The sequence below is a fragment of the Solanum stenotomum genome, chromosome 8 (genome assembly GCF_019186545.1).
Source record: "Solanum stenotomum isolate F172 chromosome 8, ASM1918654v1, whole genome shotgun sequence".
Taxonomy (NCBI): domain Eukaryota; kingdom Viridiplantae; phylum Streptophyta; class Magnoliopsida; order Solanales; family Solanaceae; genus Solanum; species Solanum stenotomum.
The window spans coordinates 22,555,794-22,571,079 of NC_064289.1; the positions used below are offsets into that span (position 1 = coordinate 22,555,794).

Here is a 15,286-nt window from a genome sequence, read left to right on the forward strand (position 1 = left end):
CCCCCCCCCCCCCCGGACAATCCCCCATCCTTTTTATTTATTTTTTTAAGTTTCTTTTATAAAATATTTAAAAAAAAATTCATACTTCACCCTCACCCTGATCCAAAAAAAAAACACCCACTCATTCCGAAAAAAAAAACGAATTTGACCCCATCCTATTTAACCCTCCACTCCTAATTTATTTATTTTTTCTTACATTTTTCTCATTTTGTGTTAGATATGTACATATATTTTTAGGATTTTTTCTATCTGTGTACCGAATATAACATAAATAAAAAAATTATTTTAAAAGAATTCTTGCGGTGGTAAGTAAAAAAGATTTTTGATATGTATATATCTAACACAAAATGAAAAAAAAAATGAAAGCAGAGGGTTAGGTGGAGTGGGTAGAATTATTTTTTAAGAAAATAAAATAGTATCTAAATTATTATTTGAGGGGGGATGAAGTAAAAAAAAAATTAATTACTTTTATAAAAGAATTTAAACAGAAAAAAAACTAAATAATTTATTTATTTTTTTGGGGGGGAGGGGGGGGGGGTGTATGGTGAGAGGAAGTGATGGAGTGGGGTAAGAAAAACATTTTACATTTTATTTTATAAAAAAATATTTTTCTTGGGGTAATAATTTTTTAATCTTTAATTTTAACTAATTTTAAAAAATTATTTAATTTTGTCAAGATGAAATGTTTTGTTTATGTGGAGTGTGATGTGACAATTTTTTTAAACAAAAGAGAAAATATATTACACATAACATGATGAGAGTGTTATAAAAGACAGAAGTGTGTTTCTCAAACTAATACTCTAAATGATAATTTAGGTATGAAACTAACATTTTCAATAGTTTAGGTATGAAACTAAAATAAAAGGGATAGTTTAAGTGTATTTGACACTTATCTCTTAAAATTACAAAATTAAAGACATTTTAATACATTTTAATATACTTTTAGTTTAAGATAACAAAATTCAAAATTATTTTTTACCGTCTCAAATTTTGTATCATGTTAAATATGTCAAATAATTAACTAAAACAACGAGAGTAGTAATTTAGGAATTGGTTAAGCAGTCTAATTATATACATAATTGAGTTATTCGTATATTAATTATTCTATCTTTTATTATGAATGAAATAATATACTATAAATTTTCTCATAACATCTATATATATATATAGTAAGAAAATTATCCAAAATTTAATATATGAAAAAGTCACATACTAACTACCAATCCAATGACATGTATTAGTTATGCATGATTTAAGTTATCAGTTATAATATTTTTTGTATTGCATAGGATAATATATTAATATATAAATTGACTTATAATTCATATTTTATTGTTTCAATTTATTTATCTTATTTTAACTTGACATAAAATTTAAGAAAATAAAGAATTTTTTGAATCTAATGATGTTAAAGTCTAAACTAAAGATATGTCAAATGTACTAAAATAATTATTAATCTCTTGATCTTAAACAAGTCATGAGAAAAATAAAATATTAGAAATTATTAAAAAGAAAAAAGATTTTTTTTTTTAAATGAACTAAAAAAATAAATAGGCAAAAACAAATTTAAGACAGAAAAAATATATCCAAAACTATAAAATGATAATCAAATACTATATATTATTTAATATACTGAACTTGATACAAAACAATTAAAAAAACTACTCCATTAAATATAATATTAATTATGCTACTTTTAATATATTTGATCTCCTTCCTAACCGACAAGTAAACGACCCCTTATGATATTTGATTAACGAAAGAATCCAAGCAAAATATTTTCTATTAAAAAGATAGAAATGATTTTTTCTCAATCATCGATAAGACTGATTTTTTTCACCTACTATATAGTATTTGATATCACCAACTCCAAGCAATACAATAATAGTTGGAGTATATATTATTTTAAATCTTTAACATTAAAATATCTCATCCAATAGAACACATTATTGTCGGTGAAAATTTGGCACGTCTTTCAAGATAGGGAAGTAAGTAGCATTATTTTGTATCGTTAGAAAAGTTAGAGTGACGTAACATCAATTTTTCCATTTTTGTAATATGCTTCCTTTTTATTTTAATCACGAGTATGGAGAAAATTTTTATTGAGAGTGTTATCTTCAAATGAATTAATGTTTTATTTGAATTTGACTGAAGACCAAAAGGTTTGCGTTTCTTTAGAAATTAGGATAAAAAATACACCTAATTATTTTTTATTTTTTTTAGTTTTATATCTAAATTATTGATTTCATACCTAAACTATCATTTATTAGTTTGAAAAACACAACTCTCATCATAATATACCCTCTCTTTTATTTTTTTTAAAAATAGCACATCACACTCCACATGACAAGCATTCCACGTTGACAAATATTAAATAAATAATTAGTATTAATTGAAGTTAAAGATTAAATTATTACTATTTTCTCCCAAAAAAATTATAAAATAAAATGTAAAATATTTTTCTTACCCCACGTAGCACTTCCTCTCAGAGTACCCCACCCTTTTTTTCTTTTTTTTTTTTTAATTTCTTTTATAAAGTTTTTTTTTTCGTTTGAGCGACGGGTGGGTCACTGAAGCAGTTATATTTCAAAGTTTTTTTTTTTTCATAAAAAGTAACCATGTTCAAGTTTGCTTGTACGGTTGTACCTACGTTAAAAAAATGAAGGGTCAAAGTTTGATGTCACTGCAACAAAAAACTATTTAGTGGGCAATAAATTTTATAAGCGGTAATTGAGTTAATATCATTATATTTAAAGTTATTAAAGTTTTTTTCTCATATTTATATTGAGTGTCGGTTATATATATATATATATATTTATTTATTTATTTATTTTTGTTGCTAAATATAATATAACGGTTATTATATTATTACAGCAAAATAATTGTTGTAAAATTCTTTATTTGTTATAGCATTGCGTAGCATGCTACCGTTATGGGACAATTAAAAGTTGTAAAATATCAAATTAATGTAATCTAATTTAATTTTTAAAAAGCGTAATAAGACAATTAAAAGTGGACTGATGAAGTAATAGATTGAAAGGGCTTTTTGCACTTGGGAGTAAATAAAGTGGCAGTAGAGTCGTAGACGATTTGCTTTAGCCAGAAAAACATATAATGAAAAAGAAGGAAGATTTGCTTTGGATTTTTGAAGGTTATGAAATAGATAGAAAACAACAAATAAAGTTGGTAAGGTGTAACGTAAATGAGTGGTGACATAATAAAGCCTTTAATGCGACTGCCTGCCTAAACCATACACGCATGTCATTGGCCCCATTGAAAGACATCCTCCAACTATTTTATGTTTACTTATTATTATTATTATTATTATTCCTATTCAAAATTATTTATTTATAATTGTCATAATATTACTATTTTAGTTTATTTGTCATATTTTAATTTGATATAGAATATAAAAATAAAAAACACTTTAAATTAAAGTAAAGTAAATTAAAACGAATGAAGTACTATTCCATTATTTTATGGGTAAATAGTCTGGTCATAGAATTTGGAGACTTCAATTTTAAATTTTGATTGAAATCACTATTTGTATATAAAATCTGCACAAATACTCCAAAAAGTAGCCCATATTCTAATTTGTGATTCTAGTTTATTTTTAAATATAAAACTTGACTCATAAATTTATATTTGGTAATGAAAACTCCATTTTAAATTTTGTAAAACCCTCTGCTCATTATTTATCCATGTGAAGTGATTATATACAACTACTTATTACATTATTGAATTTTTAGGCAAGTGAATCTTTGTAAAAAAAAAATATGTGCATTTGAAAACTTGTAAAATCATGTCATCATTAACATATACTTATAAAAATCAAGGAAATATGCGATTTATTAATGTGGCACCTTAGGACACCTTATTTAAGAACTATGATTTGTTCACTTGGTGTATAAAATTGCAAAAAAAAAATAGATAGTTATCACAAATTGGAGTATTTTATATTTATGAGAAAAAAAATATATCTAAAAAATTTAAATTGCATTTCCAAAAAAAATTTCAATTTTATAATTAACTTAATTTAAAATCATGTCCAAACAAATCCTTAATAGTCGAACAAGTTTAACATGAATATACATATTCCTTATAAAATCGTTACACAAATACAACAGAAAAGTAGCAATTATTTTTAACTAATTACACGTATTAGATATTCACAGCCACCCGTCCTTAAATTCCAAGATTTATTATCAACGTACGTAGCTTTAATTCCATCTTAAGGAATATATATATATATAGATTAATATAACTTAATAATAGGTAAGAGGGTATAAACTATAACCTTTATAGTTTTACATAGATATGTACTTAAGATTTTAAATCTCAAGCATGATGGCACTAATGGTTTTTACAAAAATTAATTCAAACAAATGTTCCAATTTAGTTAAACAAAAGACAGGTAAACATTTCCAATACAAATGATTGTATGAGTTCCTTTGGATAAAAATTCAATTGCAACAATATACATACATGTATAGACAAATTAAATTTATATACATAATCTTTAAAAATATAATAATTTCAATATTAAAAATTTAATTTCAAACTGATCAAATCGAATCATTTCTAGGGGAGAAAAGAGTTCACTCACATTGCTTGGTTTGGTTTGGAACATTAGAAATAATATGTATTGAATAATTTCTAACAATTTATAATTTTATATATAAAAACAGTACTCTTCACAATTACACTGAAAAATAAGAGGTTTTTAAGAGGTAATTGTGTTCTTAATTATGTTAATGCATGCATTAAATTTTTTTACATTATAGATATAATTGGTAGAGTGTATAAGAATAATACTAAAAAGAGTGTATTAGTAATGCTTGCACTAACAATGCATGTATTATTTATGCTTGCATTAGTTATACATAGATTATTTTTATGCATTGGTTGGTTTGATGCATTAAAAAATAGCACGCATTGCATAAAAATAATAATTTACAAAGATACCCTCCACTATTATGGTAGAAAAGATGTAAAAAGGGTTTTGAGGGGCAATTGTGTCTTTAATCATGCTAATGCATGCATTAAAATCATTGCATTGTAATACCTAGAAATTCATGGTATTAGCAATACACATCTTAATACACAATAGAGTGTATAACTAATGCAAGAATTAATTATACATAGGTTGGAAAAGAGTACCAAACAAGGTACTAGTAATATACAAGGCTAATGCATACATTATTTTTCCTAATATACTCTACCAAACGAGCCATAAATTTTCATGTATCAGTCATAACTACCTTAATACCAAACAAAATGTATAACTAATGCAAATATTAATTATACATAAGTTGAAAAAAATTATCAAACAAAATATTAGAAACACACAAATTATTCTTCTAATGCACTCTGCCAAATGATCGCTAAATCTTATATTATACTAATTCACTCTTCATTCATTCCAAAGTTTTGTTGAAAATATGTACTAATAATCCTTCTTCCAAGTGTTTAGATTGGATTCTATAATCAACATAACAATCATTAGTGCACATAAAGTGATTAGTATGTACTTACTACATGTCACTTGTCCTCCTATTTAACGTAAGTTTTTAGTTTTCCTATTTTTCATATATCTTATAGGCTTTATGCACAAGGCTCCCTTGCCTTGTTTCTTTTTTTTTGTTTTTTTAAAAAAACAAATCACCAGCAGAGTTCTCCACTCTTTTCTTCTGTTTCTCTGTCCACTCATTTATTTATTTATACATATATATATTTCTGAAGTATCTTATTATTTCATCTCTCTTTTTTCAAAACAAAACCCAACAGCCAGCAAATTAGTTAGTAGTACTTTTTTTAATGCCAATTTTATTTTTATTTTTTAAAACGTTGAAATCAGTAATCAGATAAATCCGTGGACTTCCTGATTGGCTAAATGTCTCGTCAATTTGGGCAAAATCTGTCTCTACTTTTTTGTTCTTTACATTTCTAGCTCTTTCATAAGATCTGCAATTTCTCCTCAGTTTCAACTTTGCTAAAACGCCTCTCTCTGTGGACATTTTCTCTGCCGCCGACACTTTGCCTTCCACATTCTCGGTTAGAATTTCTTTCTCTGAACTGAAAGTTACTGTTTGTGTATATACTTATAACTTTGTAGTCAACTAATTGCTTGAGATGGATATTTATTTATATGTTATGCAACTGTAGATTGTTCGGAATGTATTGATCTGTTTCTCCAGAATTGAAACTTAGCAATTCAAATCATTTTATGTATGTGTTTTAGCTTACGAACTCAAAAAATGATGGGAATGAAGACCAGAACTACCGGAATGCCGTCAATAATGAAAGGTAGTTCTGTTGGCAGCGAAAATGAGTGGGAGCTGAGGCCCAGTGGAATGCTGGTTCAGAAACGCAACCCAGATTCTGAAAACCGTCCTCCCCCTCCTACTATTCGTGTCCGGGTCAAGTATCGCTCTGTTTACCATGAGATCAATATCAGTTCTCAAGCAACCTTTGGTATATTTGAATTTATTTATTTGTAGCAAATTTTATTTATTCTCAATTTTGTTAGTGAATTGGGGCTTGTTAAATTGTAGGAGAATTGAAGAAGATGTTGAGCGGTCCAACTGGGTTGCATCACGAAGATCAGAAGTTACTGTATAAAGACAAAGAAAGGGAAAATAAAACATTTCTTGATATTACTGGAGTGAAGGATAAGTCCAAAATTGTTCTAATTGAAGACCCAATTAGCCAAGAAAAACGGTACCTCGAGATGAGAAAGAATGCTAAAGTGGAGAAGGCAGCTAAAACTATTTCAGACATCAGTTTGGAAGTCGACAGGCTGGCTAGACAGGTAATACGTAATATTCCTCTGCCCTGGATTTAAAAGTAGTACCATAATGAATAGAGGTGACAAATGGACGGATTGACCTGAATTTGGGTGGATCAAAATGACTTAGTCAAAAATTACTTGGGTTGAAATGAAGTGAGCTAATAAATGAGTGGATTCAAACTTGGAAGGATTGGGCGAGTTATGATTTTATAGACTAATTTGTCATAGCTGCAACTCGATTGTCTATGAATATATAAGTATTGTTGTTAACTGTTACGTCTTGATTGCTTAGGTTTCTGCGCTGGAATCTGTAGTTTCTAAAGGTGGGAAAGTTGTAGAAAAGGATGTGATAAATCTAACAGAGTTGTTGATGAATCAACTGCTACAATTGGATGGTATTGTTGCTGAAGGTGATATAAAACTGCAGAGAAAAAATCAGGTATTAAACTTAAATCCTGCATAGCATATTTGGGCTTTTAACAAAGAAACTTAGGCAAACAATGGGAGATAGTTTCAAATATATACAATAAATATAGTTATGTTTATATTTACATATAGAAAGTATATACTGATTATACATTATGATACATTCAAAAAGCTGAATATATTTTAACTATACATGAAGTATACACTCCTTAATTATTCAATATCGACCAACTCAAAATCTCCTCTAAATAGTCCCAAAATTTTAGGTATGCAATTCTTTTGATGTTTCAAGTCATTTCATATATAATTCACTCAAAAAGATTCACGTTTACGGTAAATCAAATTTTAAAGAAGAAGGAGGAGGACAGCGAAGAAGAAGAAAGAGGACGAAGAGAAAGGTTGTGTCTGGCTATATTTTGGTAAATAATATGGCCGAACACCATTTTCTCCAATTTGTACAAGTTTGCCTAAATAGATGATAAGTAAAGTTTATGGGCTGACATTCTGCATAACTATCTCAATAACTGGTGATGCAATCAAAGGGATTTATTTTATTAATAAGTCAATACATACATTTATAGCTTCAATTCCTAACCGAAAAATCGAAAGAAAGTTTAACTCCTAAATTCAAGCCAGAGAGGACTCTTATAGTTAGCTATTGCTAGCTGAATTTCTGGAAACGAGATCATTTAGAGATAATGCAGTTATATGCTTTATTTCTGCAATATCTTGAGACATAAGCTCAACATTTTAATTTGGAATGGAAGTTCTAAAAGATGTGATTAATGTTTGCAGGTGAGAAAAGTGCAAAAGTGTGTTGAAACACTAGATGTGTTGAAGATAAAAAATTCAATGCCAACAAACAATGGAAACCACACTCCGAAAGACCAATCTCCCTCAGCTCGTCTGCATCAAGATTATATATATTCGAATGAGCAGGCATCATCACCAGTTCAACAACATCAAGATAGGCATTCGTTTGGGAATTCACCAGTAAAAAGCAAACAGCAGCACCAATCGAGGCACTCGACCTCAGGGTCTGTTGTCATAACAACACAGTGGGAAACATTTGATTCCACTCCAGCGCCATTGCTGGATCATTTCTCATCACCTACAACCACATCAAGCACCCATGCTGCAGCTGCCCAATCACGAATAAGTTGGGATTTGCTTTGAGTAAGTTGTAGACAAAAAGTGTTTCTGCTAGTTTGAGGGATCGGCTGGTGTGAATTTCTCCTTTCCCTTGTTGTTTTGGTACCTATTCTCCATTCTTTTCTGTATCTACGTTTTGTTTTAAATCCCCATTTAATAATCTCCAACTTGAGTAATAACTGGGGTTTACCACATAATATTTAGTGGAGTATTAGGTTGTATTTCTTCGTCAGTCATCAATTTTCTATGTAATGTTTTTGGTGTTGATATGTATGATTATACTATTATGTATTTCTGATTGTGGTTGATAGATGTAGTATGTTCCTTAAATATGCAGATTATACTTGAAATCATACAAAAGTGCTTATAAAAAATTGAGAGCTGTGGTGCTTACCTTTTAGCAGAGGTGATAGAATTGTAGGCATTCATATTTGTGTTGAGTTGATAGTTGATGTTGATGAGACTTGTTGTGATGAGGAGAAGTGGCTTTTACCTACACAATGCAACGGATTTTGGGACAGTGGTCTGGTAAGTTTCCTGTGATCAATTTCTCAAACTAAGCGCGCAGGTGAGGATAAATGCTTGATCTTCTTTCCTGGTTCATATTCGTGTTTGATCCTCTGTGCTATCTTCCGATTCGGATTAGGTCTCAGAAACCTATATACCAACTGATGCCTCCAACTCCGTTGGAATTTGAGGCATATATAATTATAAGCTTTGAAGAATCTCAATGTAGAATCTATCGTATTCATGATCATAGTTTCTTGAATAGATCTGAGGATCTATTGGAAACGCCCTCTCTATCTTCTCAAGGTAGGAGTAAGGTTGCATATGTAACCTCCTCTCCAAATCCCACTTGTAGCATTACACTGAATATGTTGTAGTAGTAGTTTCTTCAATAGCCATTAATGCAGAGTGCATCAACTACTCGTCGTCTTGTACTTCAATAGTCAATGCATTTGTAGACACTGAAATTTTGTGGGACTCTACGAGATGTGTTCAATTCTAGTTGAGACTCTACTAATTGTGTTCAACTCAAATTAGGATTCTTGGAGGCTACTCAACCCTAAACCCTAGTTTATGCCTATATAAAGGGTACTAAATTCTCTTAAAAGACATCTCAAAAATTCCATAAAGAGATCAAGACCTCGATATATTCCACAAAAGACATGGAATATTCATATAGAGGTCAAATCTAAATCATCCTAGTTCGAGAAATACCTCAAATCATGGATAAATCTTAGGAGAGGAGAATCAAGGGAGGAACAGAATTGTACCCGCTATCTTGATGAATAAAATTATGTTTCTTCAGATTTTATTTTTGTGGTTTATTTATTTTCCATATGTTTAAAATTTGTTGCAAACAACATTATTTGGCTTTTGTATCAAGTTTGATGGAGCCATGGAAAACTCTTGCTTCCATGTTTGTGTACATTCCTTAAAACTGTGAGAGTACCTAATTGGAATTGAGGTCATTCTTTGGGCCATGATCATATTCTCCTCTGCTTTGAGTACATATCCTGAAGAGTGTAAAATGTAAATCACATATAGGGGTGATAAATTGGCGGTTTGAGAAATTAATCACAATGGATTAGCTCATGATTCATCTGTTACCACGTTTTAATTTTTCTTACTTGTCTTCTTGAATTTGCTTAATTCCAACAATAACATACTCCATATAATCTCACAAATGGAGTTTGGGGAGAATGGTGTGTACGCATACTTTTTTCCTGGTAGAGAGGCTGTTTTCGAACTAGTGCAATTAAATTTGCCAAATTACCAAACAAAATTAATACTCTTAACACTTATTTTTCTTTATTAACTTATAGTTATTATAACTTATCAAACAGGAAAGCAAATTTATTTAAATATTTTGACAAAGATTTCATGCGTTAGTTTGAAATACGTACTTGGCACAATTTTTTTCTTTACGCTGGCGGATGTTCTTTGTTGTTGTAACTTATCGTGATATAGAAATAATCGTTGTACTTTTGCCACATGGTAGTTATGTACAGAACCCAATACGGAGCTGAGATTTTATACGACGGATTAAAAAATATCACACCAATGGATAAGATTTGAACTTATTATCCTGAGAAAATTTTGGAGTTCCTTTGCCTCCTTAATAAAGAATTTCTTCATGTAGAGGGTATTCAACTGCTTCGATAACCATGAATATTAATTTTTACCCTACTTGCACGAAATAAAAATTTGATGAACAAAATTATGAAAAATTGTGTAATTTTATTTTTTATTTTTTAGGACAACAAAATCATCCAATAAACCTATGTTTAAAATACTATAAAATAACCAAACCGCGATACCATCAGATTTCTTAGTTTGGACTTTGGCACACATTTAGCCTCTCTTAAGACCCATATTTAGCATCAGAAATTTATTGTTAAGAATAAAATGTGGAATTCATTTCAATGAAGATGTCGTATGTATCGCCAGTAAAATTAGTATATCCTGACTATGAAATATAGAATTTAAATTTAATACGTAGTTATCTTAGTAAATTAAAGTCAAATTTCAAGAAATTCGTAAAGTTCTTAACAAATTGGCATGATTTGCAATTTTACGTTGGACTCTCGTAAAATTTTTGCAGTTTATAACTATATATATATATACACTTTTATACTGTATTATACATCATAAATTATATATCTATTTTGTATAATCATGTATAAACAATATATAACTATGTATAGATAATGTATTCACACTGTTATACACCTAAAAATCAAGAGTAATTCACATTGTAGAGAGAAATTTTGAGAATATATGAAATAAGAGATCGATATCGATGACGGAATTATTCTCAACTCTGTGATTGCAATGACAAGTATTGTTGAAGCATAGCAGTATGTCTACTTTATATACAACATTCGAAGTACACAAAAAACTACATTTCATAAGCATTCAACCTGAATCTTTGTCTAATTAGCTGCCAAATATTCCATATTCATTTTATTGTTTGCATCAATAAGATAAGACTTATGCAATATAGGAATACTTCTTTTCAGCTGTTGCCATGATCAGAAATCATATAATGGTGTATACAAATCTCTTGCCAGAAGATATATAACATTGTATATTTGGCAATATATTTATGTATATATTGAATGCATATCTGTGTATCATATGTATATTTGTGTGCATCCATCAAAATAAGTGTGTGATACATAATGGTATACATGGTCGAAAAATGTGGCAAAAGTGAAAGCTTTCGCTGATCTGTCATCTTTTTCGAATACTATTGGAAGATCTTATGTGATTGCGCAATCAGAGGATATGTTTCCTTAGTTATATAGATTAGAATATTTGTAATTAAATGTAAAAATACGTTTCCTTAGTTATAGAGCTGGTACAACTTGTATATAAAATTGAGATGTATTATCAATAAAAGTACTCAGTTGGGTAATCTTATTTTACATGGTATCAAAAGCGTCTTAAAAGATCCTCAGAATTTTTTTTTCCAGCCATGTGAACTAAAGGACACACTAATGAACTAGCGAGTCTGCCTCAACCCAAAGTCGCAGACGCTGCGAGTCTGCCTCAACCCAAAGTCGCAAACGCTTCTCCCTATTCCTTGAATCCATCAGACCACCCAGGTTTGATTTTTGTTACCAATCCACTTGGTGAAAATGGAGAAAACTATTTCACTTGGAGACGAAATTTTTTGAACGCACTTCACTCTAAAAACAAGGCTGAATTTGTTAATGGAACCACTGAGAGACCGAAAGAAAACTCTCAGGATTTACAGCCATGGATACAATGCAATGCCATTGTACTTTCATGGCTTACAAATGCAATTGCCATGGAATTGCAGGGTAGCACCGCACACATTGAAATTGCTAGAGAAATTTGGGTAAATCTGGAGGAATGATTTACCCAAGGAATTGCACCAACAGTTTATGAATTGAAGCGTGACATCGCTCTCTTGCAACAAGAGAGAGCTTCTATTTCATCCTATTACGGTTAAATTAAGTCTGTTTGGGGTGAATTGCAAGGTCTCATGCTAACTGTGTCTTGCACATGTGGTTGTAATGCGGTGCAACAAAGAAGATGCAATCCATCAGGGGGGAGGAAAAGGTTTTTGATTTTCTAATGGGACTTGATGACACATATTCAACTGTACGTTCTCAAATACTAAGTGTCGACTCATTGCCAAACTTAGGAAGAGCCTATGCTATCACGTCACAAGAAGAAAAACAGAGATTTGCTGCTGCAAATCGCATATCCACAATTGAAGCAACTGCCTTGCTGACAAGAGTGGGTGAATCACGACAAAGGAAAGTTGAGGATGGGGTTCGACATCAATTTCCACCTTGCATACACTGTGGGAGAACTAATCACACCAAAGACTACTGCTACAGAGTGATTGAGTATCCTCCAGATTGGCATAAACCCGACAAGAAAAACAACAAGCAAACCAATAATGATCAGATGCATTTTCGTGATCAAATACAGTTTCGTGGGCATTAGAAAAATCAAAAGGAACCAAACTCATTCGCAGGTACGCCCTTGCTGCAACTATTGAAGAGGTTATGTCACCAATTCCAGGTTTGACACATGCTCAACATCAACAACTATTATTATTGCTGGGCAACAATGGAACATCTACAGGTAACTCATCTACGAGTATGACAACTTCTAATTTTTCAGGTAAGACAAAAGGGGAGTGGATAGTTGATATGGGTGCTACAAATCATATAACTCATGATATAAATTCTCTGTCAAATAAGGCAGTTCATACATCTTTACCACCAGTGCAAATCCCGAATGGTTATATGGTGAAAGTTCATGCCTTGGGCCAAGTGGCCATTAGGAAAAGATTAATTCTTAAGTGTTCTTGAAGTTCATAATTTTTGCTTTAATTTATTGTCTGTTAGCAAATTGACAAATGACTTACAATGTGAAGTAACCTTTTATCCGAACTCTTTTGTGATTCAGGACTTGCCTTCAAGGACGCTGATTGGAGTGGGTAAAGAATGAAATGGTCTTTATTACTTGGAGCCGATAAAAGGGGGGCAAGCATTGATGGTAAAGAAGTTTGTTAGTGCAAGTTTATGGCATCGCCGATTGGAGAATTTACCAATGAATTGTATTTCTCTAGTTCCTAGTTTATCTATTAGTTTTGATGAAAAGAAGACTATGTTTTGTGATGCTTGTTGTAAGGCAAAACAAACACAATTATGTTTTCCCGCTAGTATGAATAAGACTAAACATGTTTTTGATTTAATAAAATTGTGACATTTGGGGACCATACAAGACACAATCTCTTTCTGGGTCTCATTATTTTCTTACCATAATTGATGATTTCAGTCGAGCTACATGGATTTTTCTCATGAAGAATAAATCAGAAACTAAAACTTGTCTATTGCAGTTGTTTTAATTGGGTAAACACAATTTAAATTGCGATTCAAAATCCTACGAACAGAAAATGGGCTAGAGTTTAAGCATGAGGATTTACTGTCACATTATTTTGATTATGGCATGGAGCGTCAAAGTAGTTGTACAAACACTCCACAACAAAATGGAGTAGTTGAGAGAAAACATAGACATCTACTGGAAGTGGCTCGTGCATTGCGATTTCAAGCGCACCTGCCTATCATGTTTTGGAGAGAATATGTCCTTACTGCGGCATATTTAATTAAACGAATGCCTCTTTCTATTTTTCAAAATACAGCCCCATATGAGAAATTACTTGGTGAAATTCCCACATATGAGCATTTGAGAATTTTTGGATGTCTTTGCTATGGATATCTGAATAGAAAGCCTCGAGATAAATTTTCTCCACGAGCAAAACCTGCATTTTTGTTGGATATCCCAGCGGTCAAAAGGGATATAGAATTTATGAGCTCGAGGATAAAAGGATTTATGTTTCATGTGATGTACAATTTTTTGAAGACATTTATCCTTTTGAAGGCTCTCAAAAAGCAAAAATGATGTCGCGTATCGACTTAAGTCAACCGATTACATTTGATGAGCCATCTGGACAAGAAACAAATTGCATAAGACATTGTGACACAAGTGAGAAGTGTACTGTCATTGAGAATCTAGAAGTTGTATCCACAAGCACTTCTCCCCTACCAGTAACTTCACCAAGCCTTGATGAATCTTCTTCTTGTGATTCTTCAGCTATTAATCCATCTACTGCATCTAATAACATTGATTCTACTGTTCTTGCACTTGGTAAATGTTCGCGACAAGTCTCGCATAAGTTGTCAAGGTATGATTATGTTTTGCCCCCTTCTCTTGCTCAGTTAAACGATCAGCTATCTCCCACTCAATCAGCCAACTCAATGGTACATCCTCTATCTCACTCTATTTCATATTCTAAACTATCATCCAGTCACAATGCTTTTTTGACGGCCATCTCATCTATTGATGAGCCAAAATCCTTTACTCAAGCAGTTAAGCACACACATTGGAAAGAGGCTATAGCAAAGGAAATTTTAGCTTTGAAAGCCAACCATACTTGGACTTTACAAATTTTACCTCTAGGTAAATAGACCATAAAATTCGAAATGGGTCTTTAAAGTCAAGTACAAACCTAATGAAAGTATTGAACGTTACAAGACACGCTTGGTAGCAAAATGATACACTCCGATTAAAGGGTTTGATTTTTATGAAACATTTGTACATGTTGCAAAACTTGTCACTGTTCGATGTCTGTTAGCGGTTGTTGCAGTTCGAAATTGGAAACTTTATCAATTAGACGTCAACAATTACTTTCTACATGGAGACTTGCATGAAGAAGTTTACATGAAGATTCCACAAGGTTATGCCAAACAGGGGGAGAAAAGAGTGTTGATTACAAAAATCGTTGTATGGTTTTCATCAAGCACCTCAAAATTGATATAATAAATTCACTACTTTTTTACTTTCTCTTGGTTAGCGACAATCAAATGC

General features: G+C 31.1%; 2 protein-coding genes across 4 annotated transcripts in view; both read left to right on the plus strand.

Moving 5' to 3' along the window:
- Window positions 1–15,286, plus strand: part of LOC125874752 (protein HOTHEAD-like) — a 392,923-nt gene that overhangs the window by 169,933 nt on the left and 207,704 nt on the right. The window lies entirely within an intron of this gene.
- On the plus strand, window positions 5,656–8,678 carry LOC125874758 (BAG family molecular chaperone regulator 1-like). The gene is made up of 5 exons (XM_049555779.1): window positions 5,656–6,054; window positions 6,242–6,474; window positions 6,555–6,811; window positions 7,083–7,229; window positions 8,012–8,678. Exons 2-5 carry the CDS (start codon window positions 6,258–6,260, stop codon window positions 8,390–8,392), a joined length of 1,002 nt encoding a protein of 333 aa, XP_049411736.1. The 5' UTR covers window positions 5,656–6,054; window positions 6,242–6,257; the 3' UTR covers window positions 8,393–8,678.